The following is a 23,890-nucleotide window of genomic DNA, read 5'->3' as shown; positions in this document are numbered from 1 at the left end:
TATACAAAGTTAATGTACCAATTAAGTTTCACAGTTTTAAATGTTTTGAGTGGTGGCTCTTATTGTTTCAGCTGTCTATTCCATAAAGGAGCATAATTACTTCATACATTTTTTGTGAATGAAGGGCATCTGGTACACCCAACAGCTTCGGCAAAGTTTCACCCAACCCCAGCATAACAACATTTTTCACCCATTTGCCAAAAGAGAGCCAGAATTCTACCCAAGTTTTTATTTCTATTTAGTTTGCTTACATTGCTCTCCCTTTAACAGCATAGGGCTTGATTCCTTCAGCTTCTGATTCACAAAGAACCTCCAATGCTGATTCACTCTTGATAATTTTAGTTAATTGTAAACAGCCTGCTCTCCTCTCCCACAGAAATGTCAATTACATTGTCCATGAGTATCTGTGAAGCAGGGGTTCATTTTATTGTGCAAATTGCCTTAAATAAATAAACAGCACATTTGATTTGTCGATGAGGAAATTAGTCTAAACAAAGGCCCTTCTTTGAGTTGAGGCAGATTTTTCAAAGTGCAAAAATTATATAGCATGATGTATTTTCAGGCTGACATTTCCTAGCCTGCAACATGAAATTAACACCCTGATTTACGTTTGCTCTTTACTAATATGATCTTTTACTCTCTTATTATATTGCAGGTCGTTTTAACTCTTTTCTTGGTGTATTCTGCGTTTGTACAGCTAATTCCTACCTGCAACATATTTTTCATTGGATGATTAATCGTTAAAAGGACGGCCAGGCTGACAGTCTAGCAGAAGGGGATACTGCTGTCGATGCAGTGCCTTGGGAGAGACTTCCTGGAATTTCCTGAGCACCCTGTTCTTGCATCTGGCTGATAGTATGAAGATAGAATATTATAAGGGTTGAAAATATTGCCTATTACAAGATCCACAACCTTTTCAGGAGCATTCTCAGAAAATTGCTGTAACCAAGATAGAGGATGTACAATGTAATCTCCAGCAGCTAAAGACCGTGTGACTGTGTTGTTTTGTGGCAATGCGGCTGGGCATTTAATAAAGCTGAGCTTGCTCTACAGAGCTGCAAATCCCCGTGCCCTAAAAGGCAAGAACAAAAATCTCCTGCCTGTGTTCTGGCAATCAAATAAAAAGGCTTGGGTGACGGCAGGATTATTTCTGGATTGGTTCCACAAGTGTTTCGTTCCGGAGGTCAAGCGGTACCTCGAAGAGAAAGGACTTGACTTTAAAGTGTTGCTGATCGTAGACAATGCTCCTGGCCACCTTGAGGCACTCCGGTTTGTGTATAACGACGTTGAAGTTGTCTTTCCCCGCTCACCAATACCACCTCCATCCTCTCGACCAAGTCGTGATTCGCTGTTTCAAGGCCACATACACGAGGCTTACATTCTCACGGATACGTAGTGCTATGGATGCTGATCCCAATCTTAATGTGATGGAGTGTTGGAAGTCCTTCAACATTGCTGATTGCATCACTTATATTAAACAGGCAATGGATGCAATCAAGCCTGAAACAGTCAATGCCTGTTGGCAAAACCTATGGAAAGAATGTGTGAATGATTTTAAGGGTTTCCCGGCCATTGCAAAGAAGTGAAACGCATTGTTCAGGTGACCAGGCACGTGGGTGGTGATAGCTTCGTCGACATCCTTGAGGAAGAAATTGAAGAATTAACTGAGAGCCATAGAGAAACACTGACTAACGAAGAGTTAGAGGAACTGATAAAATCGTCTACAGAAGACGAAGATGATGATGATGATGATGAACAGGAAGAGCCAGCAAGTTGGAATCTTCATAAATTTGCTGAAGTGTTCCAAGCAGCGAAACACTTGAATGATTTAATTTCTGAATACGATCCCTCTATGGAACGAAGCCTCAAAATCACACGTAGTATTACGGACGATTTGAGACCGTATCAAGAAATGTTTGAGCAGCTCAAGAGACAACAGCGACAGTTGCCGATCACCATGTTTTTCAAGGAAAACCAACCAGCAGCAGATGAGCCTACGCAATCAACTTCTCGAACTGAACCAGAGCCAACCACTTGGTCTATGACTCGCTCTCCGTCACCTGGATTGACATCAAGCCCTGACGACCCCCGGTAATTTCCCCCGCTGTAATTAAAAATAAGTACTGTAAAATTATATTTTGCATATGTACTCTTTATTAGATACTGTACATTACTGTATACATTGTACATTTATACATATTACTGTATAGGGTTGTACAGTATACGGAACCATGTACAGTCTACTGTACTTTATGGGCAATTTAAGGGATTTTCAAGGGTAATTTTGACTACATGCAATTTTTGTTTTACGCGCTGACTTTAGAACCTAACCCCCGCATAAGATGCGACTCGACTGTGTAATGTTGCTCTGAGCTTTTAAACAGCTGCCGTATTCCATCCCAGTGGTAACTGCACTTCAGTGTTGGATTAACGGATCCCTATTTATATCCCTTACATTGGTTTACTTAGGAGTATAAAGTGCTTTGCATGTCTATAATTATTCTGATTCAAGAACCTCAGAGTGTATTATTAATAAAACAAATGTTTATACTGTAGCAATAATGATTTCATCATCTGCACTCAGTGCATAGTCCTGACAATGCAGTGGACCTGTTGAGTTTTATTCGCGGTCAACTTCCAGTATTTATTTGCTAGTAAAGAAATGGAAGTTGGGAGGAGATATGTTATGGAGTTGCCTATATTTTTGCACCCCCATGCATTTCTTGTTTTTCCTTCCAAGTAACAGTATCAAGAAAAAAATCAAACTGACTGGCATTTTAATTTGTGTGCAGACAAATGAAGATGTTTGAGCTAGATAAAAGATATCTGTAAGACATAAGCACAATGAACCTAATCCTCTTTTTTTCAGTGTACATCTTTGTCTAGTTTTTCTCTTTTGCAGGCACTGGCTTGTAAATGTCACAAAAGGGACACCTGACCCATACAGTGATAAGCAGGGGCAGATATGTTTGTGAAGCAAGCAGCCCTATTTCAACCCCACATATTGTTTAACTGTTTGAGTAGATCAGCTGCTGCTAATCCCTTGCTGTGATCTCAAAGCAGTGAGGAAAAGGAAAATCATTTACTTTAACTCCTTATAAGCAGGAGTGCTAATCACAGTATCTTGATTTGATTTCACTTTGGGTAATTGCATTCTGCTGACCAAAAACAATGCCTTGCTGTGTCAGTTTTTCACTTCTTGACCTAAATTGTTGTGTAGAGTTGCTGAGTGATGTTAGTCGTTTGCTTTTTTTCACCCCAGAAATGGCTGCATTTGAATGGTGGGGTGAAGTGAGTCCAGTGTCTTTTATTTCCTATATGAGTTTTGTTTGTAAGGTGCTTTTAGATCCTTTGGGAGGAAAGGCAGTATATAAATGTAGGACTTTATTATTATTTGTAGTAGTACAAATTTGCCCAGGGGCATTCAACGGATCAGTTATAGAAAACATAGTTAACAATAAGGGGAGGAAGGGAGTTTAAAGCCTTCTGCCCACCACCTGACTAACTATGTTTTGCAAAACCTCTTAGGGCTTGTCTGCACTTTAAACACTGCAGCAGGACAGATGCAGTGCTGGTGCTGCGCCACTGTAGCATTTCAAGTGTAGACGCTACCTAAGCCGATGAGAGGTGTTCTCCTGGCGGCAAAGGTAATCCACCTCCCTGAGAGGCAGTGGCTAGGTCGACGGAAGAATTCTTCAGTTGACTTAGCACTGTCTACACGGGGACTTTGGTTGGCTTAACTATGTTGCTCAGGGAGGTGGATTTTTCACACTCCAGAGCAAGATAGTTAAGCCGACCTAATTTTCTAGCGTAGACCAAGCCTTTGGCTGTGTCTATACTAGAAGTTTTTTCCTAAAATGTCCTACTGGCGCAGGTCCACCCTAGGTAGCAATGCTGGGAGTACTAGTCTAGACGGAGCTGCATGTGGTTGTGTGGTCTAACCCTGCACAGAGCAGGTCTACAAAACAGGGTGGCTGAAACACTGGCATGTCACTGGCACTGTGTCTACACTAGGCCTCCCATCTTTACTATCACTATTGGAGCTGAAGTGATGGTAGCCAGAGTTGGAAAACTTGAAGGAAAAAATCCTAGCATAGACAAGGCCTTACAGTAAAGTTATTTTTTCCTATGAAATAATTTTCTTCCGAGTTGCTAATACAACATATATTGCAACTAGCTGATTACATTTTAACAGGGTTTCATTATATCGTGAGTTCACTCAAGTAGGTTCCAGTGGCTCATGGTCAACGGGAATACTAGGTAACGAGAGAGAAATAACATGGTTAATTCTGGGGACTGACTAGTGTCGTGGTGATTAGATTTACTGGAGTTGTAAATAGGCAGTCATGGCAGCAAGGCTGTAGCCTCTGGAGAGTCAAGGTAGGTTCCGATGAACTCCAGTCTCTGGACAGTTGTGAATGTTGATTTCTGTTTGTTTATTTATAGGCCTAGACATGTGAAGAGAACTATTGCCTTTTAAGTAGCTTCTTGTGCCTCTTCTCGCGTCAATGCTTTGAATAAGCAATCATCCAAATAGAGGAATATTATCTTGTCTGCGGGAGTGGGCAGACACCACCATGAGAACTCTCGAGGATACCCAGGGCACAGTGGACAGTCCAATAGAGAGTACTTTGTACTGGAAGTGGTCTGCTCCTAGAACAAACCTCAGGAACTTCCTGTGTGAGGGATGTATTGTTTCATGAAAAGATGCATCCTGGAAGTCAAAGGTCGAGAATCAGTCCCCTCTTCCCAGTGCTGGAATTATGGTTGCTAGCGTGACCATCCTGAATCACTGGGTCTTCACAAATTTGTCAAGTCTTCTCAAGTTCAGAATGGGCCTCCATCCTCCACTTTTTGGGGGGTTAGAAAATAATGTGAATAGAAACCCTTCCCTCTGTGTTGCGTTGGTACTGGTTCTACTGCCCCTAGGTGTATCAGATGGTTTACTTCCTGTCACAGTAGATGTTTGTGAGAAAGGTTCCAGAAAAGGGACAGAGAGGGAGCGTGTGTCAGGGGAATGGAGGTAAACTGGGTGGACTCGTCAGTCTCGATAATCTCTAATACCCATTTATCTGATGTGAAGGTCTGCCAAGCTGGGTGGAATAGGGTTAGATGGTCTCCGAAAAAATAGGTGGTAGTGGATGTTTCCAGCACTTGAAGATGTGAGAGGTATCTCAGGCTCTCGACCAAGCCCCCAAAATTGTTGTTTGGAAGGAGGTTGCAGGGATGTCAACATGTGGAACATGCCATGTCTTCTGAGTCCAGTGAGGCTTCCAAAGCTGTTCGAGCGAGGGGGTGGCCCGCTAAGATGGTTGTTCTGAAATAAGACTTTTTGTCTTCAGGAAGAAAATATGTAAATTCAGACATGGGTGGCATGGCTCTGCCCCTCCCACACCGGAGCCCAGAGCTGCCCCAATGCAGCTGCAGACCTCCCCCTCCCCAACCCCAGTGCCCCCAGCTCTGGAGTGCCGGGTGGTGCAAGCATCGGCCCCACATGTTCCAAGTCCCATCCGCAGGCCACCCTATCCCCAAGCAGGGGGAAGAGCGGGAAGCCAGAGGAGGCCTGGCGGCAGAGCATGGGCAGGGCCACGCTGGGCTGTTTGGGGAGGCTTAGCCTCCCCCAGCCTATGATACCCGCTGCCCATTAATTCAGATAATTTTGAATAGTTTGTGTAATTATATTTGGACATCAACGCCTTGACGTTGGTGATCCTAATTTATAGGGTTGCTGACAAGTAGGCCTTACATCCAAAAAGATCTAATCTCTTCTAGTCATACAGGGTGGTTCTGGCATGAGGATGTCATTCACAGCCACCACTATAAGGGAGTTTGGTATGGGATGCGAAAACAGAAATTTAATTCCTTTAGAAAGAACGTAATATTTTTTATCCATCCTTTTATGGATGGGTGGGATTGTTGCCAAGGTCTGCCAGATGGTTTTGGCTGGGGCCATGAGAATGTTGTTAATTGGTAGGGCAGTCTTGGAGGAGGTTGAAATATATAGGAGTAGATTTCCCCTTCATCCTCATCGTCCTTGTGACTAGACAAGGGAGGAGCTGTTCTGGGCGGTGTGGCTCGGTACTGAGCATGCGGGACCGAGGTCAGTACCGAGGAAAGGAGATTCTGGCACTGAGGTGCCCAGAAGATCCTTGTGGCGGAGGAATTGCTGCAGTACCAAGAGCATCAGTACCAATCAGTGGGATCGCGTGCTATGTGCTGTAAAGGCAGAAGGTGGTGCTATAGCCTGTAACAGTGCTGAGCTGCTCGGCACCGTATGCTTTATTGGCTCTGTGGCAGAGGTTTTAGGTTTCCCTTTGAAGCCTTTTTCCGAGCAAGCCCACGCAGGGTCTTTTGCTCGCACAGTACCCACGGTATCGGATGGTCCTGTTACCTCAGCGGTGGAAGGTCCTGATGCGGTTTGTACTGATGGGGTCTGCAGAGTCAGAAAACGCCGCTTTTTGGAGGATTCCTGAGGAGATGAGGTTGGAGCCTGCTTCTTTGCACCTTCTTGGCAGAATGCTCTTTTACCTAAGAGGGGGGAGGGGAACCTCTGTTGGAGGCTGCCATGGGAAACCAGTGTCCAGGGAGGATCCGTGATCTGGGCTCGGACACCAGGTACAGAAACTTCTCCATCATGAGGAGCTTTAACTGCAGGTCCCTTGCCTTCCTGCAGTAGGCTTTCAAGTTGTGGCAGTGTGAGCACTTCTGTGGAATGTGTGTCTTGCCAAGGCAGCAGGCACCCTGCAAATGCCCATCAGCGACGGGGATAGACAATCTGCACATAAGGCAGTGCTTAAAACCCGAGAGCCAGACATGCCCCTCAGAGAAGGGTCTTCTCCCATGAGGGAGGGTAACTAAGCTACTCTAAGGGGTATCTAACAATTGAAATTTAATTTCCTCATGTAAGAGAGGGCTTTTTCTTTGTTTTTTTTTAAAATAAACAGGGAAGGGTAAGTAACTATTTAACTAATTATTAACTAAGCAATTGGAACCCTAAATTAGATTAAATAAAGCTAAACTACAGAGGCACTGCTATGTGCTCCATCTCAAGTCAAGGGTGGTAGAGAAGGAAGTGGGGGGGGGAGTTGGTTGCATGGCGCTATGTAACCCCTTGAGGCGGTGCAAGACAGCGCATGTGCGCCCAACCAGGCACCTATACTACAAGTCTCTGATTACAAGTGCAGGGGCGCAGATTCACTTCAAGTGGAGCACCCACAGGGACACTCCTGGAAGAAGAACTCCATAGATTCTTGAAAAGAAAAGGAGGACTTGTGGCACCTTAGAGACTAAACAATTTATTTAGCATAAGCTTTCGTGAGCTACAGCTCACTTCATCGGATGCATTCAGTGGAAAATACAGTGAGGAGATTTATATACACACAGAACATGAAAAAGTGGGTGTTTATCATGCACACTGTAAGGAGAGTGATCACTTAAGATGAGCTAATACCAGCAGGAGAGTGGGGGAGAGGGGGGAGAAAACCTTTTGTAGTGATAATCAAGGTGGGCCATTTCCAGCAGTTAACAAGAACATCTGAGGAACAGTGGTGGGGGGGGTAATAAACAAGGGGAAATAGTTTTACTTTGTGTAATGATTCAACCACTCCCAGTTTCTATTCAAGCCTAAGTTAATTGTATCCAATTTGCAAATTAATTCCAATTCAGCAGTCTCTCGTTCGAGTCTGTTTCTGAAGTTTTTTTTGTTGAAGAATAGCCACTTTTAGGTCAGAAATCTGGTAATAGATCATCTTAAGTGATCACTCTCCTTACAGTGTGCATGATAAACACCCATTTTTTCATGTTCTGTGTGTCTATAAATCTCCTCACTGTATTTTCCACTGAATGCATCCGATGAAGTGAGCTGTAGCTCACGAAAGCTTATGCTCAAATAAATTGGTTAGTCTCTAAGGTGCCACAAGTCCTCCTTTTCTTTTTGCAAATACAGACTAACACGGCTGCTACTCTGAAACCTGTCATAGATTCTTGACTCATCAGTCTGAACCAGTATCATTTCCATCATCTCCTGCATGAGTTTCTGCCCTATCATTCTTATCCAGGTCCTCATCTCAGGCAGCTGCTGGGAAAGCAGGAAACCTACACTATCCAGATCTACTGGAAAGAAGAGGCAGGTCAGAATGTGACGAGGATGTTGATGGTAGGGTGACCAGACAGCAAGTGTGACAAATCAGGACGGGGGTGGGGGATAATGGGAGCCTATATAAGAAAAAGACCCAAAAATCGGGACTGTCCCTATAAAATTGGGACATCTGGTCACCCTAGTTGATGGGCACTGCCACCTATGACACCTCCCAGCCTCCCCTGGGACCTCACTCACAAAGGCTGAATAGAAAAGGAAGCGATGCAGGACTGTAAGATACTGACTTTGTGTTTATCAGCGAGTGCAAGGTCCCTCTCTAGTATCTAGCCTATACAGAGAATAAAAATTAGAGGAACTTTCCTTTAGCTCAGGTGTTAGAGGCCTGTGTTTTTGCAGCTGAAGGGTAAGGTTTCTAATTCCAGCTCCCTGTCTAAATACGAGTGATTTGCCTGTCTTCAGAAGCTTTGTCACTGGACTCTGAACTCTCTCAAAAAGGAAGGAATGGAGCTACTGAAGACCATCTACCCCGCTAGATCACTTGGACACATAAACAGCACCTCACATTCCACTGCAGGAAAAAAACTATTGAGAAATCTAATAAAATCAGCATAGAAACCTGACCTTTGTCCCTTGCCAGAAGGATTTAATCCACCAAAGATTCTAATGATATCTCCCTACCATAGTGTGACACAGAGGCCCATTGGTGCCAATGGGCAAAGCATTCATTGTTCTTTACAAGCAACTCTTGTCTCAGACCTGACAAACTCACTGCATCTAATGCACCACTTTCATGGTATTGACCCTTGAAGGGTAGCATGTGAGGTCTCTATTGAAAGCTTGTAATTTATCAATATTCATAATCACTGTAAGATGTGTTGATGAGTAGTATTTAAGGAATAAAATAACTATATTGAAAAATATACCTTATATGGTATTGGAGTAAAAGTTAATCACCAGGAAATCATCTGTCTCAGTGATGACCCACTCAAGCAGGAGGGAATTCACCCCATCCATGGTTAGCCAGTGATGTAATGCAAAGCTCAATTGTCTACCCTTGCCCCCTCTCCAAACAGTCAATGGAAAACCATCAAAGATAACCGGAAACGATCAAAACCAACTGGAGATAAAAAGGGAATGTTATAACAGACTGAGGAACAACATGTTTGTGAATAAACACAAAAGACTGGTTCAATATATCACAGGGTGGAGATAGTCACTGTGCACCCATTTACTGAGGAGACAGCTTGAACAAGGGTGTTTCATGAAAGATTGGATCTTGGTTCCTGTGAAGCCAGTCAGCTCTGCAATAGACTGCACTTTGGGGGCCAGGGGGGAGGGGGGAAGAAGGTACTTTATTGGAAAGGAAAGATAATAAGTGTACGGCCAAGTTCATGTTTTTATGCTTTTGTTTTATATTGTAACCATTTATTTCCATCATTCCCTCTTGTTTCTAGTGGAGCCTCTATTTTTTTCTTAAATAAACCCTCTCTTCTTTTATTATAAGTGCTCACAAGTGCTGTGCTTTATACAGGTGTGGTGATTTGGGTAAAACTGGAAAACTGGGGTACACTGCTCCTTTGGGAGCAGAGGACCTGGGATTTTTGTGTGTAGCCAGTGTCAGGGGCTGGATATCACAGGGGAATGCGTCAAGGGACTCGGGCATACCTCTTGTTAACCTGTGACGTAAAGAAAGGGCTGGCATAGCCCAGAAGAGAGTGCTTAGTGGCTGGCAGGCTGGTGATATTAGAGGGCTACCACAGGCAAGATAGCCTCATGCTGCAGACGGGGTAAGGAGGTGACTCACAGTCTTGGGTACCCCAAGAACCATTACACAGACCCAGATGTAAGTCCCGGAATATAAAAGCTGACCTCTTCCCTCTCGTGTCACCCTCAGCCCCACCTGCTTTGCAGTAAATGGGTTAGACTATTTCTGCTAAAGATATTCAGGGTTCAAGTTTCCTCTAAATTACATCTCTGCAACCCTCAGGGCAAAATGTAGCCCAAGAAACTGAAATTCTGTGCAGTAATATAAGCTTGAGGCTTTGCAGTCATTTTATTTGTTTTCACTTATGGGTTAATAGGCCACTTAGCTCAAATTGTACCTGCCTATAAAAATGACTGATATTTCCATCTGACAGCTATTTCCATCCAGAAGAGTTACAGCAACAAGACATTAATCTTCTAAGCTTAATCATGCGTCAGATTAATCAGCAAAGTGACTCCCATTATCTTTATTACATTAGGTTTCAGGAAAGACGGCAAAGAAAAAAAATAGAACAAAAAACATTTTGAAAGGTAAAGAAGCACTCAGGATAAATCTGAACCAAATTTAGATTAGGCAAACATAATATTTCTATTGACATTAGGTTCCATAAAATATTTTCATGGATTGAAAAAAAATTCCCCTGGATTTTTTGTAAACAAACAAACACTCTCCCTACAACATTTGTAAGCAAAGCACTGCAGAAGTATTCTGGGGCATAAGGACCTGGCAGTGAAATTGACAGGGTACTTTATCATTGACTTCAGTAAGAGCAGGATTGCACCCTGGAAAGGATGATAGTAAATAAGAATGAAAATGACTATTCTGCTTTGTCGTAGCTGGCAGAAATATAAAAAAGTAAACAAAAAGCTTATATGATTAAAAATAAATGAGATTTTTAAAATTATTGAATCTTTAGTAATGTAAAGTACGATATATAATTTTTTAAATATATGGCGAAAATTTCAGACTTGGGTACCTAAAGCTAGACATTTAAATAAAAGTGGACTGATTTTCAGAGATGTAGAGCTCCGGTAGCTCACGTGTAAGTCAATGGCCCTGACGTGGCACCTTGCACATTCATGCCCATCTATGCAAAATGTGTATAAGGTGGTTTCATGGCTCTGAGGGAATGGGGAATTCAGATCTGGTTTTGCTGCACACTCACTTTGCACAGGTTTAAATAGCTACACAAGATGCAAGCTAGTGGGAAGTGAGGCCCTATAGGAGCCACTGGTGCTCAGCGCCTCCAGAAATGAGGCCACTTTGACTTAGGTGCCTAAATATGGGTTTAGGTGCCAAACTTTAGCACCCAAGTTTTTTTAAAAACCTACTGTACAATTTTTAACTAATCCCTTTAACTAAAAACAGCTCTCTCTCTTAAGGAATTGACTGAAGAGATATCTGAGCCATTAGAAATTATCTTGGAGAGCCATGGAGGATGGAAGAGATCCCAGAATCCTGAAGAAGAGCAAATATAGACCTACGTATAAAAAGGGAAATGAGGACAACCCAGAGAATTATAGACCAGTCAGCTTAACTTCAGTACTGGAAAGATAATGGAGCAAATAATCAAGCAATCAATTTGTAAGCACCTGAGAGATAATAAGGCGGTAAGTAACAGTCAACATGGATTTTTCAAGAACAGAATCATGTCAAACCAACCGAACATCCTTCTTTGACAAGGTAGCAAGCCTTGTGGATGGGGAAAAGCAGTAAACGTGATATATCTCTACTTCTGTACAGGTTCATCTACACTTAAAACGCTTCGGATGTGCAGCTGTACCACTTCATGAAGACAATACCTATGCTGACAGGAGGAGTTCTCCTGTTGGTGTAGGTAATCCACCTCCCCAAAGGCTGGTAACTTGTCTACACTGGGGGTTAGGTCAGTTTAACTGTGTCGCTCAGAGGTGCAGATTTTTCACACCCCTGAGTGATGTTGTTATACTGACCTAATTTCCTAGTGTAGACCAGGCCTAAAGCTTTTTATACTGTGTCACATGACCTACTTATAAACCAACTAGGGAAATATAGCCTAGCTGAACCTACTATAAGGTGAGCCCAAAACTGGTTGAAAAAGCATGCTCAGAGAGTAGTTATCAATAGTTCACAATCAAGCTGGAAGGGCATATCAAGCGGATTCTTCAGGGATCTGTCCTGGGTCCTGTTCTATTCAATATCTTCATAAATGATTTGGATAATGGCATAGAGTACACACTTATAAAGTATAAGGAGCTGGGAACTAGAAGCCAGGTCTGCAAAGTCTGGGACAGCTGATATTCACACAGTGCAACCAGAAGGCCATGCAAAGGCACAGCCAGGGAGCACTACGGAGAGTATGAGCTGCAGGAAGTACTGCCCAAAAGGTCCTGAGTGGCAGTACCCTGCAGCTCTCTGATTGGCCAAGTGCCATATTTAACCTCAGGGGGTGCCCGAGGAAGTTGTCTGTTCAATCACACAGACTTTGGCCGGCTGCAGTGCCAGACTTTACTTGATCTCTGATCTCCAACTCCAGCCTGACTGCGACCCTGATTCCTGCCTCCTGATTCTAGCCTGGCACTACCTCTGCTCTCCAGGCTCCAGTCCTAGCCTGACTCTGACCCTGACTCTTGCAATTCCTCCAACTCCTGCCTGGTGACCTACTTACTGTCACTGATGGGCAGACCTCAGCCCAGGTGTGACCGCTGTTTTAGCCCCATCAGGCACTGGGATCTCAACCCAGAATTCCAATGGGCGGCAGAGACTGCGGGAACTGTGGGATAGCTACCCACAGTGCAACGCTCCGGAAGTCGACTCTAGCCTCGGTATTGTGGAAGCACTCCGCTGAGTTAATGCACTTAATGCACTTAGAGCATTTTGTGTGGGGACACACACAGTCAACTATATAAAAACGATTTCTAAAAAAACGACTTCTATAAATTCGACCTAATTTCGTAGTGTAGACATATCCTAAGACTAGCAATTCTAACTATGCTTTCTCCAAAAGCATTCTTTCCTCTGATTACAGATTGCACAGGATCTATTCAGAGTGTGCAACTTGCAGTTCTGAAGTAAATTGCTTTCAAGAGTACTCAAAATACATGACATTTAACTTGGAGAATAGTGAAAGAAGCTGTCCTTTGATATACTTGGCATTTTAATAATTTGTGTGCCTCTAATGAGGACATTTGTAACTGAGTCAGAAGAAAGCTTCACAGTTCTTAGCTACAACTATGGGCAGGGGTGGTGGTGAAGCTTCTCCTTGGGTAGGCTAGCTCCCTGTCCCACCTCTTCTTCCTGCAGCCCCGCCCACACTCTACCCCAGGCCCCACCCTCCCCCACTCAGTCCCCTCCCCACTCGGCCCCCCCGCTACTGCTTGGTGCATCCCTCCTCTCATCCCTCTCCCCAATGAGGACCCCTGCCCACCACTCCCCACGTCCCTCCTCTCCCCCACCCCCCCATGAGGCCCTCACCACTCGCGCTCTCTGCGTCCCTCCTTTCCTCCACCCCACCTCTCCCCCGAGACCTCCGCCACTCACGTTCTCCACATCCCTCTGCATCCCTACTCTCCTCCATCCAGTGGGAAGATGAGGAGGGACGTGGCGAGCGGCGGGCCGGGGGGGTTCTCGCAGGGGAGGGGAGCGGAGGATGCAGGGGGGCCTCATGGGGGATGAGGGGGGAGGAGAGTAGGGATGCGGTGTGTCGCGGGGCCCTCGGGATGTAAGGGGTGGAGTGAAGGAGAAGAGGGACACATCAGACAGCGGCGGGTGCCTTGTGAAAGGGAGGGGAAGAGGTGGAGCACAAAGGGGCCACCATGGCCCAGGCATCTGGCAGCAGCGGCTGCGCCAGGGAAGGCTTAGCCTCCCCAGCCTACTGTACCCATGGCCCATGGCTACAATAGTACAGTAACCCTGAAAATTATTTGGGAAACCAGTGACTAAAGATGCCTACTATGAGGAAGGCACAGATTAAGAAGCCTGGTAATTGTTCTGCTAGCCTTATAACTGCTTCATGCTTTAGCCATATAGTTAATTCAGATACAGTCCAAATCATATCGCATGTTCTGCTCATGACCTCTGATCCTATTAAGAGTGAAATCTTCTCCATTAATAAACCTGTCCATATGCACTATGGGGTAGCATTAAGCACGTCACCCTTACTTTAAGACTGGTAGCACAGAGATGTATCACAAGAAGGTATTTCTAGTTTAATGAAAGATACCGCAATTCACATCTGCACTAATATATGAAAAGGTCGCTACACACAAATTGTGATTAATGGAGAGAAGGCCACTGGCTTGGTGGAAAGAGCGTGATGGTTATGCAGAAGAATTAGGTTTTGGCAGAACCTTTAGATTTGTGTGCCAAGGGGCTAGCATTACAGAAATGATTTTTAGTTGCTGGAGAGTGGCTCAGGAGAGTGGGTGAGGTTTATGTGACTACTGAGTGATGTCATGGTTTGGGAGGTGGTTCTTGAGGTGCACATGGAGGCAAAAACGATGTGTGACTGCCTGATGCGGCGGGGGGGGGGGGGGGGGGGTTTCAGCCATATCAAGAATAAAAAGAATAAAAAGAACTTGTTTGGCTAAAACCAAACAAGTTGGGGGAAAGCCAAGTATTAAAGACAAACTACTATACTGTAGCTTTTAGCTTCCAGCCCACATTGGGAGATGCCAAAGAGGAACATTCTAGGGGCAGCCTGGCTGACTCAGCCAGAATTCCTCCAGGGCACTGGAAAGCAAATGCTTGAGTAAGGGTTGTTAACAACTTTTTACAGGGTGCAGCCCAACCCCTGGTGCTGACTCAGTTCCAGCAAAAAAAAGCCTAGCCCCCATATCCCTCTTTTCTTGTCCACCACCACCTCCTCCTCACGGTTCATGGCAGAGGCCAGTGACTCGGGCTCCTCAGAGGTATCCGTGGTGTGGATGTGTGTGGTGGTGGGGTCTCTTGAGGATGCGATGCAGGTCTTTGTAAAAGCAACAGGTCAGTGGCTTCGCACCAGATATATTGTTGGCCTCCTTGGCCTTCTGGTATGCCTGCTACAGCTCCTTGGCTTTCATGTGACACTGCTGATAGTCCTTATCATACCCCTTTCTCCTGCATCCCCTGAGCAATCTGCTCATAGATGTCAACATTTGTACAGCTCTGTTCGGATCTGTGCCTGTACAACCTCTTCTCCCAGCAGGCCCAGGAGATGCAGTATCTCCTATCTACTCCAGGCAGGAGCACGTCTGGAGCATTTAGCCAGCATGGTCAGCTGGGCAGTTGCACTCAACAATGGAGATCTGCCAGGTATGTTTGCCAAGCTGGGCGATCAGGAAAAAGAATTTCAAAAATTCACAGGGGTTTAAAGGGGAGGGAGGTCTTTCAGTCTTCATGACCTTTGGGCAGTGGAGTTCACAATGGTGACCAGAATGGTCAGTGTGGGGCATTGTGGGACAGCTTCTGGAAGACAGTTCAGGTTGACGTAAGTAACACAGTGTCTACACTTGCACTTCATAGACCATGACTCTACACGGCTTGGGGAGGTGGTGTTACTATGTTGGCATAACAGGGCATTTACATAAGTGAAGACACATGCTCAACTAGGTCGGCATAAGCTACCTTGCATCAACCTAACTTTGCAGTGTAGACCAGGTCTGAAATGATGGTGAAGAGTCTGTTCTCTCAGTACAACCAGTACTGACCAGCCCATCACACTCCCATACCGTATATGAGAAACTATCAAATGAGATCATAAACTGCAGGTAGAGGCTTTCTAGGACACATTATTATGTGCATTTGTTCTGTTTTCTAACTCAAGGAAAGCAATTGTTGCCAGAACAGGATGGTTCCAGGTCCTTCATTCTCACATTACCCTTTGTTATGTCTCTCTAGGGAAGGTATGGCCAGTCTCTCTCTCTTACCAGAGTGCCATATCACCCTTCTTGCTGTTCCACAAGAAAAGTCATATTCACACAACGCACAGTCAACCTGTGGAACTCCTTGACAAAGGATGTTGTGAAGGCCAAGACTATAAAAGGGTTCAAAAAAGAACTAGATAAATTCATGGAGGATAGGTCCATCAATGGCTTTTAGCCAGGATGGGCAGGGATGGTGTCCCTAGCCTCTGTTTGCCAGAAGATGGGAATGGGTGACGGGGATGGATCACTTAATGATTACCTGTTCTATTCATTCCCTCTGGGGCACCTGGCATTGGCCACTGTCAGAAGACAGAATACTTTGGTCTGACCCAGTATGGCCATTCTTATGTTCTTATGCCTTAACTGGAAAACCCAAGTGGCCCCATCACATATGCAGTGGTATGATTCTATAGATGACCTAAGGAGATCTGAAGTGTGGGCGTACAACTCCAGAATGAAATTCTCTAAATATCGGTAGTTGGGATCAGTTGCCCAAGATGCCCATTAGACTTTTGGAGCTGTGAGTGGTCACTTGAGAATGCAAAAGTGAAACTATTAACAGGAGGAACTCTCTATTAGCTCAAGGTTCCACACGTTTCCAGTGATATGATTCATACCTCTGCTTCTGAGTTTAACACAAGTAATTAAGTAAGGAGTTCCTCATTATTTAGGCATAAATCAGCAGTAGTTTCTAATCAAAATTGTGTTTAACGTGCCTTGATGGAAATGATTCTTTAGTGTTTGAAGGTTGGACAGCATACGGTTATACAGATGGGAAAGTGATGTATAGCTTCTAGTAATACATGTGCTTTCTCCATAATTATAATGACCTTGAGATCTCATATACACTCATTATTAAAGAGAACTGTTATTCAACAGAAACCTGAATTGAACTTGATTCTGACAGCTAATACCAAAACTATCATATTTCCACTGCCAGATAATTTCAGAACAAGTTTTGATGTGCTTTAATGGTGATCATTTAGGGAAACTGTAAAAGTCACATACATGTCTCGATCAGACTCCAGCAAGGTCACTAAAAGCCCTGCAAATCATTCTAGATTCCTTAAATCTTTGGGCTGCCTCTTTGCAAACTGACAAACCCTTTCAACTATATGACCCATAAGCAGTAAGAGAAGAAAAAGGAGTGATTACAATAAGCTGTTTTAGAGATTCTTTGGGCTTGCTCTCTCTGAAGAGGGAAAAGACCTAGCCCTAGAGTCAAGCTCTATATTTTCTGAGTGAAAGCTGTTCTAACATTAAGCTGGGTATACATGCTAGTACCAGATTATATTTCAGCCATTTATATAGAAGACAGAAATAAAATCAGCATTTTCTCAATGTCAGTTTCAACTTGCAAGCCCAAAGACAGATACTATTTTTGAGCTTAAAATGTGATCGACCAATGGCTTTATATTTTTCATTGCAAAAGCTGAACTATTTCCAAAGTTTATAATTAAAGAGCCAGATGTAAATCGGTGTAGCTCTACTGAAGTCAATGAAGCTACACCAATTTATACCTGTTGAAGATGTGACCCAGAAACTAGTTTTAGAGTTAAACGTCCCATTCCCCAATAACACTAATTTATTACTCCCCCATTCCCCTCCACCGTACACTGAATACAGTTTTAAGTCAGAATTTAAAAAGAATTCTCCATACAGCTGAGCACCATCTTACCTGGGCTCTTTGCTGAGGATGTGGCAGCACTGGACAATTAGTCGGTCAGTGCCTTGGGTTTTCAAAGCTTGCTCTCAGCCACTTTGCAAATAAAGGGCCTTGAACTGGTCACTGAGGAGCTGTAAATGAAGGAGCTGTTTGGGCTCCTGATGCCAATGTTCACAAGTCTCCATTCACTCGAGCCTCACCAAACCCTATGTTGTGGTGTATAAATAGTGTTGGGATTTTTTAGAAGGGATATAACCTTGTATGTTTTAGGGCATAAACCAAGCAATCTGAGAGGGGTTAGGGAGAAACTGAGCAGAATATCCCACAGCTGTCCACCAAGAGGTTTGTTAACCTTCCTCTGAAGCATCTAGCACTTGCTGCTTTCAGTCAAGTTATTGGACTAGACAGACCCTTGGCAGACCACCACCCCCAAAAGTTCCGGGTCTCATGGGACTCTCCCATTTTGACCCACAAACCCCCCTGTCCCAGCTGAAGCTGCTCCTGTCTCACAGAGCTGGCTGGGTTTGGCTCCCCACCCTGGGAGTTGGGCCCTGACCGCGACGCACGTGCTCACCCAGCACTGTTCAGGTTTGGCCTGACCCCCACCCCCATGCACTAGGGACCAGGTTGCAACCCCTGGATTGGAGGGCCAAGTCCAGACAGCCCCATGGGACAAGAGCCGCAGAAGTTGCCGCTATGGGTTGAGTGTGAGGTGGGCTCGCTCTGCAACTCCCTCCCACACACTGAGGCCTTTCCCAGGACACCCCTCCCACACACACACAAAGGGATCCCACCCCTCTCCCCTAGGGCAGGACCTGGCATGGGTTGATGACCCGGCACCCCATCCATCCCCCACGGTGACCAGATATTGTATAGGTTCCCTTTTGACTGCACTTTCCAATTGAAAATTAGACACCTGGCAACCCTAACACTGGGCCATCTCAGTATGATCAGCATATTTTTAGGAGCAATAAATAGCTCCAACAGGAGCAGGTAATATACATTTGTCTCCTCTGTGCTGTTGCCTCCTCCTGAATATAAGTTTGTTTGCCACAAGTTGTTGTCACCTTCCCTGGTTGTGAAAAAACATTTTCAAAGGAACACAAAAGAAGAGATTGTCCAATCTCTAACTCTGCTCACTGCAACACATGCATTCCTTGTACATAAGGCCTATTAAAGGCTAAAGATATTTTTTGTGAGAGCCCCTTGTGAAAGTATTGAAAGTTATACTCTACTCTGTTACACTTTCAGGGCTCTTCCCTTCCCAGCTAAGCTAAGGTGCTTCAAAATGCCATGAAGCATATATTGAAAGGTTCAGTATTATTTTTTCCCCATTAATACTGTATTTGGGTCTTAGGCAACTTTAACCACATGCACACTCAGTACAGCAATGATAATGGTTCACTAAGGTTGCAGTGAGTGTAATGGAACTGAACCAGGCACCACATCTGAAAATTGGTAAGACCAATTAACCTTTTCCATAGAGTTCATAAAGGTTAATTGGAAAACCTCAGCTAAAGTTTTCAAAACCTATGTCACAGAGGAACCCAAGTTCCATTTTCAAAAGTGATTAGGCTCTTAAATGCCTAAAACACATTTGAAAATGGGATTAGGTGCTTTTGAAAATTTTACCCCTGTTCTTTAGATTTTACCCAGGTTATAATAACATTTGGCTGTGTCAAACTGGCCTATAAAAACAGCATTTAACTGGGTTGTATTGGCTCTATAGGGAAGAACCTCAATAACCCATAAGTGTCATGTATTAACGTATATATTTCTTTGCTGTGAACAAGAGCTTTAAAAATCTACTACTGGAAATAAAATCTTTTACAAAAATTAAAAAAAAAACAAACCCTAAAGGGACTAGCTAGTGGAGTTGTGCAACTTTTCCTCAAGCGCAATTACACAGTGAAACATTTCTTCTGAATTTCAAATGAATGATGAAGAACTTAGTAATACAAAGCAATTGCAGGGGGGGTAAGGAAATTACTCCCAACCCACATGAAACAGTCAACAGGCATTGGTGAAGAGCTAACTGGCTTAACAAAAATTAAAAAGAGGGATAACAATAATTTGTTCCATACCAGTCCTGCACTGCATTGAACGACTCTTCACTGGTGATATCATACATCAGGATGAACCCCATCGCGCCTCGATAATAGGCTGTAGTGATAGTCCTATATCTCTCTTGTCCAGCAGTATCCTAAATACAAAATAAAAGTAGTTAGGCTTTGTGGCCCGGGTCTCAGAAATAAGAACTACAAGTTAGGGTGCTACACCCATATTTAGGCAACTAAATTAGTTGAAAATGCTGAGTACCCAACAGCTCCCACTGCAGTAATAGATTTCTGTTTATATTTTAGTATTAATTATGTTTCTGCATTAACTAGGTTCTGATAATTGTGTTTTGACAGGTGTCCTGTTAAAAAAATAAGGGAAAATGTCAACCCTTTAATTGCTGTTCCCTGCCACACGCTCTGTGCGGCAGCAGAATGTGGCAGAGTTCATTGAACGTCAACACTTCCAGGCAGATGGAAATGGGACAGCAGTCAAGGGCTATTCTGTGTAAAGAGCGTATACGAATTTAGCACTGATGAGAGAGTGAAATCTTTGGTTTAGCCACAAAGTGGATGCTGCAAGTGCCTCTTATGAAAGTGCTGTTTAAAACTGTACTATGTGAAAACACACTAGGAAACCTTTAGTGCAGAGGTTCTCAAACTGTGGTCCACGAGCTCCACTCAGGTGGTCTGCAGATAGTTTCCCTCTAAGGTGCGCACCTGGGCGGCCGCACGCGAGAGAATGAAGGGCCACCCACTTAATTAGTGGAGCTGCGCAGGCATGGCTCCACTAATTAGGTGCCTGGACCCTGGAGAAGATGCACATGTAAGGTGAGGTGGTGGCCTTGGGGGAAATAGGGGGCAGTGGGGTGAGAAGATGGGGTGGGGAGAATTTGGGATGTGCAGGGCTGCGGTGGCCAGAGAAAGAGGTGACTTTCCCCAGCTCGAGTGCTGTGGCTTCCGGGGAGAGACCCCACTCCTTCCCAGCCCCAGCTCAGGGGCTGCCGCAGCAGGGAAGAGAGGACACATCCATTGCCTTAGAAAGGTAAGACTACTGATATTAAAATATGAGTTGTGTGCTTTTATTTGTAGAACAAAAAAGTTAATTATTACTACTTTTTTTTATAAAGCGCTTTTATCTAAAGTGCTTTACAATAGTTAGCTAACGGTACAAACAACATTTGGAAAGATCATTAAGTGGTCTGCCGAGACCCTCAGCACCCCAACCCTCTGCCCCAGCCTGGAGCCCCCTCCCGCACCCTGAACCCCTCATTTCTAGCCCCAGCCTGGAGCCTAGGGCAAGACCCGAGCCTCTGCGCCCCTCCGCGGGGCTGTGTGTGGCCCGTAACTGATTTTTTTCTGTGGGTCAGTGGCCCAGATAGAAAAAAGGTTCCCCACCCCTTCTAACAGCTGCTTTCTTTGTCTCTTCAGATGCAGTGAATGCGATGGGTAGGGAGGGGTGTGTGTCTTGGAGTGACTGTCCCTCCTTTTTATAGTTTCAGTCCCCCTCTTGAAAAACATTTCCAGCTGAGAACCGGGAGACAAAGAGACAATGTAGAAGGATATTCCCTGCTTTTTTTTCACCTGTTTGAACTTCCTTTGTTTGCCCTCCCTGCATAATGACTCTGCTTACTGCTTCAATGCAAATTCAGGCAAAACACACATTCCTTCTTTTGTTTAGGATAAACCTGACTTCTGCCTGGTAGGGCTGTGGGGTTTGGAACATGTGTTAACAGCATAAAGGATAATCTTGTAACTTCACACAGAATGTTGCTACACATATTTTACCAGGACAATACTGATCAGGAAATTATGAGTTTCCAAATGATACCTTACAATGCATGCTTTGTACAAAGATTATTAAAATAGTATGTAGGGTATGAATACAGGGGCGTATTCTGTCATGGTGATATCTAAGGTTCAATGGACCTGGGGTAAGTGACTGGTCCTTTGGGACTGGGAGTAACCTGAATATTGCTGTCACTCTTGGTGTAAGGGACCATCTATCACAAAAATAAACTTACCTGGGTGATAAGATAGACCAGGGAAATGCTGGAAATGGCCCACCTTGATTATCATACACATTGTAAGGAGAGTGACCACTTTACATAAGCTATTACCAGCAGGAGAGTGGGGTGGGGGGAGAGAAAACCTTTTGTAGTGATAAACACCCATTTTTTCATGATTTGTGTGTATAAAAACAAACATCTTCTGTATTTTCCACAAAATGCATCCGATGAAGTGAGCTTTAGCTCACGAAAGCTTATGCTCAAATAAACTAGTTAGTCTCTAAGGTGCCACAAGTACTCCTTTTCTTTTTGCGAATACAGACTAACACGGCTGTTACTCTGAAACCCGTCAAGATAGACCAGGGTACCCAAGGGAACTGGCTGTTACTTGATGTTAAGGCTGTTATAGTGCCTAACAAATTTACACTTGATAATTCACTGGTGAAATCTAAACACAGAACTCACAGCCAGTTTGGGGTTTGTGCCCTGTTTCCTAAAAGCCTGCCCTGAAGTTGGTACTCATACTCTTGAGTCACTGCAGGCAGCCATACCATCTGATGCCTATTAGGTGAGTGTAACAACTTTTACTCACCACTGAGGTGGCCTAGATTTAACCGAGCGCCTCGAGCTGAAAAGGTCTATAATTACCAACCTACTAAACATTCCATCCCTTTGGATGAAGCAGGTATAGTACTCAAGTAATTAAAATATCTTCCATTTGGGAGGTATTATCTATCATTTGCACAAATGTATTTCATCCATCTTTCAGCAAACAGATGCTCCGAAATAGCTGTAGGGAGACAAGAGCCTTATCTTCAAAGCACACGCTCAGTGTAATATATTGATTGCTGCAGTTACTCTTATGGATAAACCGTTCTTAAGTGAATGGTGGTACAGTACTCAGCCTCCACACTCTAACTTTTAAAAAAGGCCTTTTATGCCACTGGTTTAAAACATGATTAGCAAAGTTTCCTCCCCTTAGTCGTGGAGAAAAATGTCTAAGGATATGTCTACACTGCAATAAAAGACTCACGACATGGCCACAGCTGGCCCAGGTCAGCTGACTTGGGCTCCCAGGACTCGGACTGCAGGGCCTCAAAGCTGCAGTGCAGATGTTTGGGCTCAGGAAGGAGCCTGAGCTCCAACAGTCCACAAGGAGGGAGGGTCTCAGAGCCCAGGCTCCAGCCTGAGCCTGAATGTCTACGCTGCAATTTTTATCCCCGCAGCCCAAGCCTTGCAAGCCCAAGTCAGCTGACCTGGGCTCCAAAACTCAGTGCCACGGGTCTTTTAGTGAAATGTAGATGTACCCTAAAAGGGCTTTATCAACCCTGCAGCTTCAGCAGAAAAATTCACAGACTGGTTGAAAGAGTCTTTGCAGAATATAGTTTAAGGCAAATAAATCCCTCTGTACAGAACTCCTTCAGAGATGTAGGACCTGATTCTAATCTCACTAGCACTGATTTAAATCAGGAAGAGCTCCACTGAGTTCAATGGAGTTACACCAGTATATAACTGTTATAAGTGAGAACAGAATCAGACCTGACATTTTTGAAGTCCCACTTCCCATAATTTCAATATACACAGCCATGGTGCTTGCATCTGCTCAGGAAGGGCTAAGATGCTGGCTGCCTAGCACGCAAGTCTTACTGTGAAAGGGTAAACAAAAACCATTAACCACTGGTATTCTTCACCAGGGTGTTACAAGGTGTTCTCTGGAGGAGGAAGGCTCATTTAAACAAGTTCCTTGCAGCTTCCCGATAGGGTTTGGTGTTCCCCCACGGAGCCATGCAGTCCATGAGAATATCTACAGCCCTAGCCCAGAAATAGCTCCTCAGTGGAGAAAGCTACACCAGAGGATCCTTCTCTCCCCCTAAGGGTAAGTCTACACTGCATGCTTCTTTCAGTGGTGTGTAGAGTACATACACAGGTAACACGTCTCACTCCCTCCAGACTGAGGTTTTAAGGCTGCACAGTTCCCTGCCTAACGCTGTGATATCCCCAGCAAGCCAGTCTGCCTAAAACGGCCATGCCTGTGCTTTGGTTTCTCTCCAAGGGCTATGAACAGTGTATTGCCAGCAGTTACAACGTACCAGACTCCTCTTCCTAAGCCAGTACGTTTATCCTTAAGGTAAAAGCATTACAGAGAAAACAATAGAAGTCCCTATGCGCATGCTAAAAGCTTACCAGGAGTCACCCACCCGTTTTATGAGGCCCTAGTAGGCCAAAGTCTTTCCACCTCTTCTGCAAGGGTTGGGGCCCCACCTTGGACAGGAGGTCCTGTCCATTTACTGGATCAGAAAGAAGGTCCTGTGCCAGTTAAAGCTCATCCTTTTAGACCAAAAGTCCTTTCTTTGTCTCCTAGTCATCACTCCAGGAGGCAGTTCCTCTCTAGGAGTTGTTCAGTCTCAGCCCT

At 44.4% G+C, this 23,890-nt stretch overlaps 1 protein-coding gene across 3 annotated transcripts in view; it reads right to left on the bottom strand.

Annotated features, from left to right (window-relative positions):
• Positions 1 to 23,890, bottom strand: part of RAB3B (RAB3B, member RAS oncogene family) — a 123,092-nt gene that overhangs the window by 11,144 nt on the left and 88,058 nt on the right. For all 3 annotated transcript variants that reach the window (XM_037907634.2, XM_037907636.2, XM_043521090.1), the window contains one exon: positions 19,496 to 19,614. In XM_037907634.2, the coding sequence (XP_037763562.1) occupies positions 19,496 to 19,614 (119 nt within the window). The remainder of the gene's footprint in view (positions 1 to 19,495; positions 19,615 to 23,890) is intronic.

This window comes from Chelonia mydas, chromosome 8 (assembly GCF_015237465.2).
Source record: "Chelonia mydas isolate rCheMyd1 chromosome 8, rCheMyd1.pri.v2, whole genome shotgun sequence".
Lineage (NCBI taxonomy): Eukaryota > Metazoa > Chordata > Testudines > Cheloniidae > Chelonia > Chelonia mydas.
The sequence above is the reverse complement of the archived record's forward strand: the minus strand, read 5'-3'. Positions and strand labels throughout refer to the sequence as shown.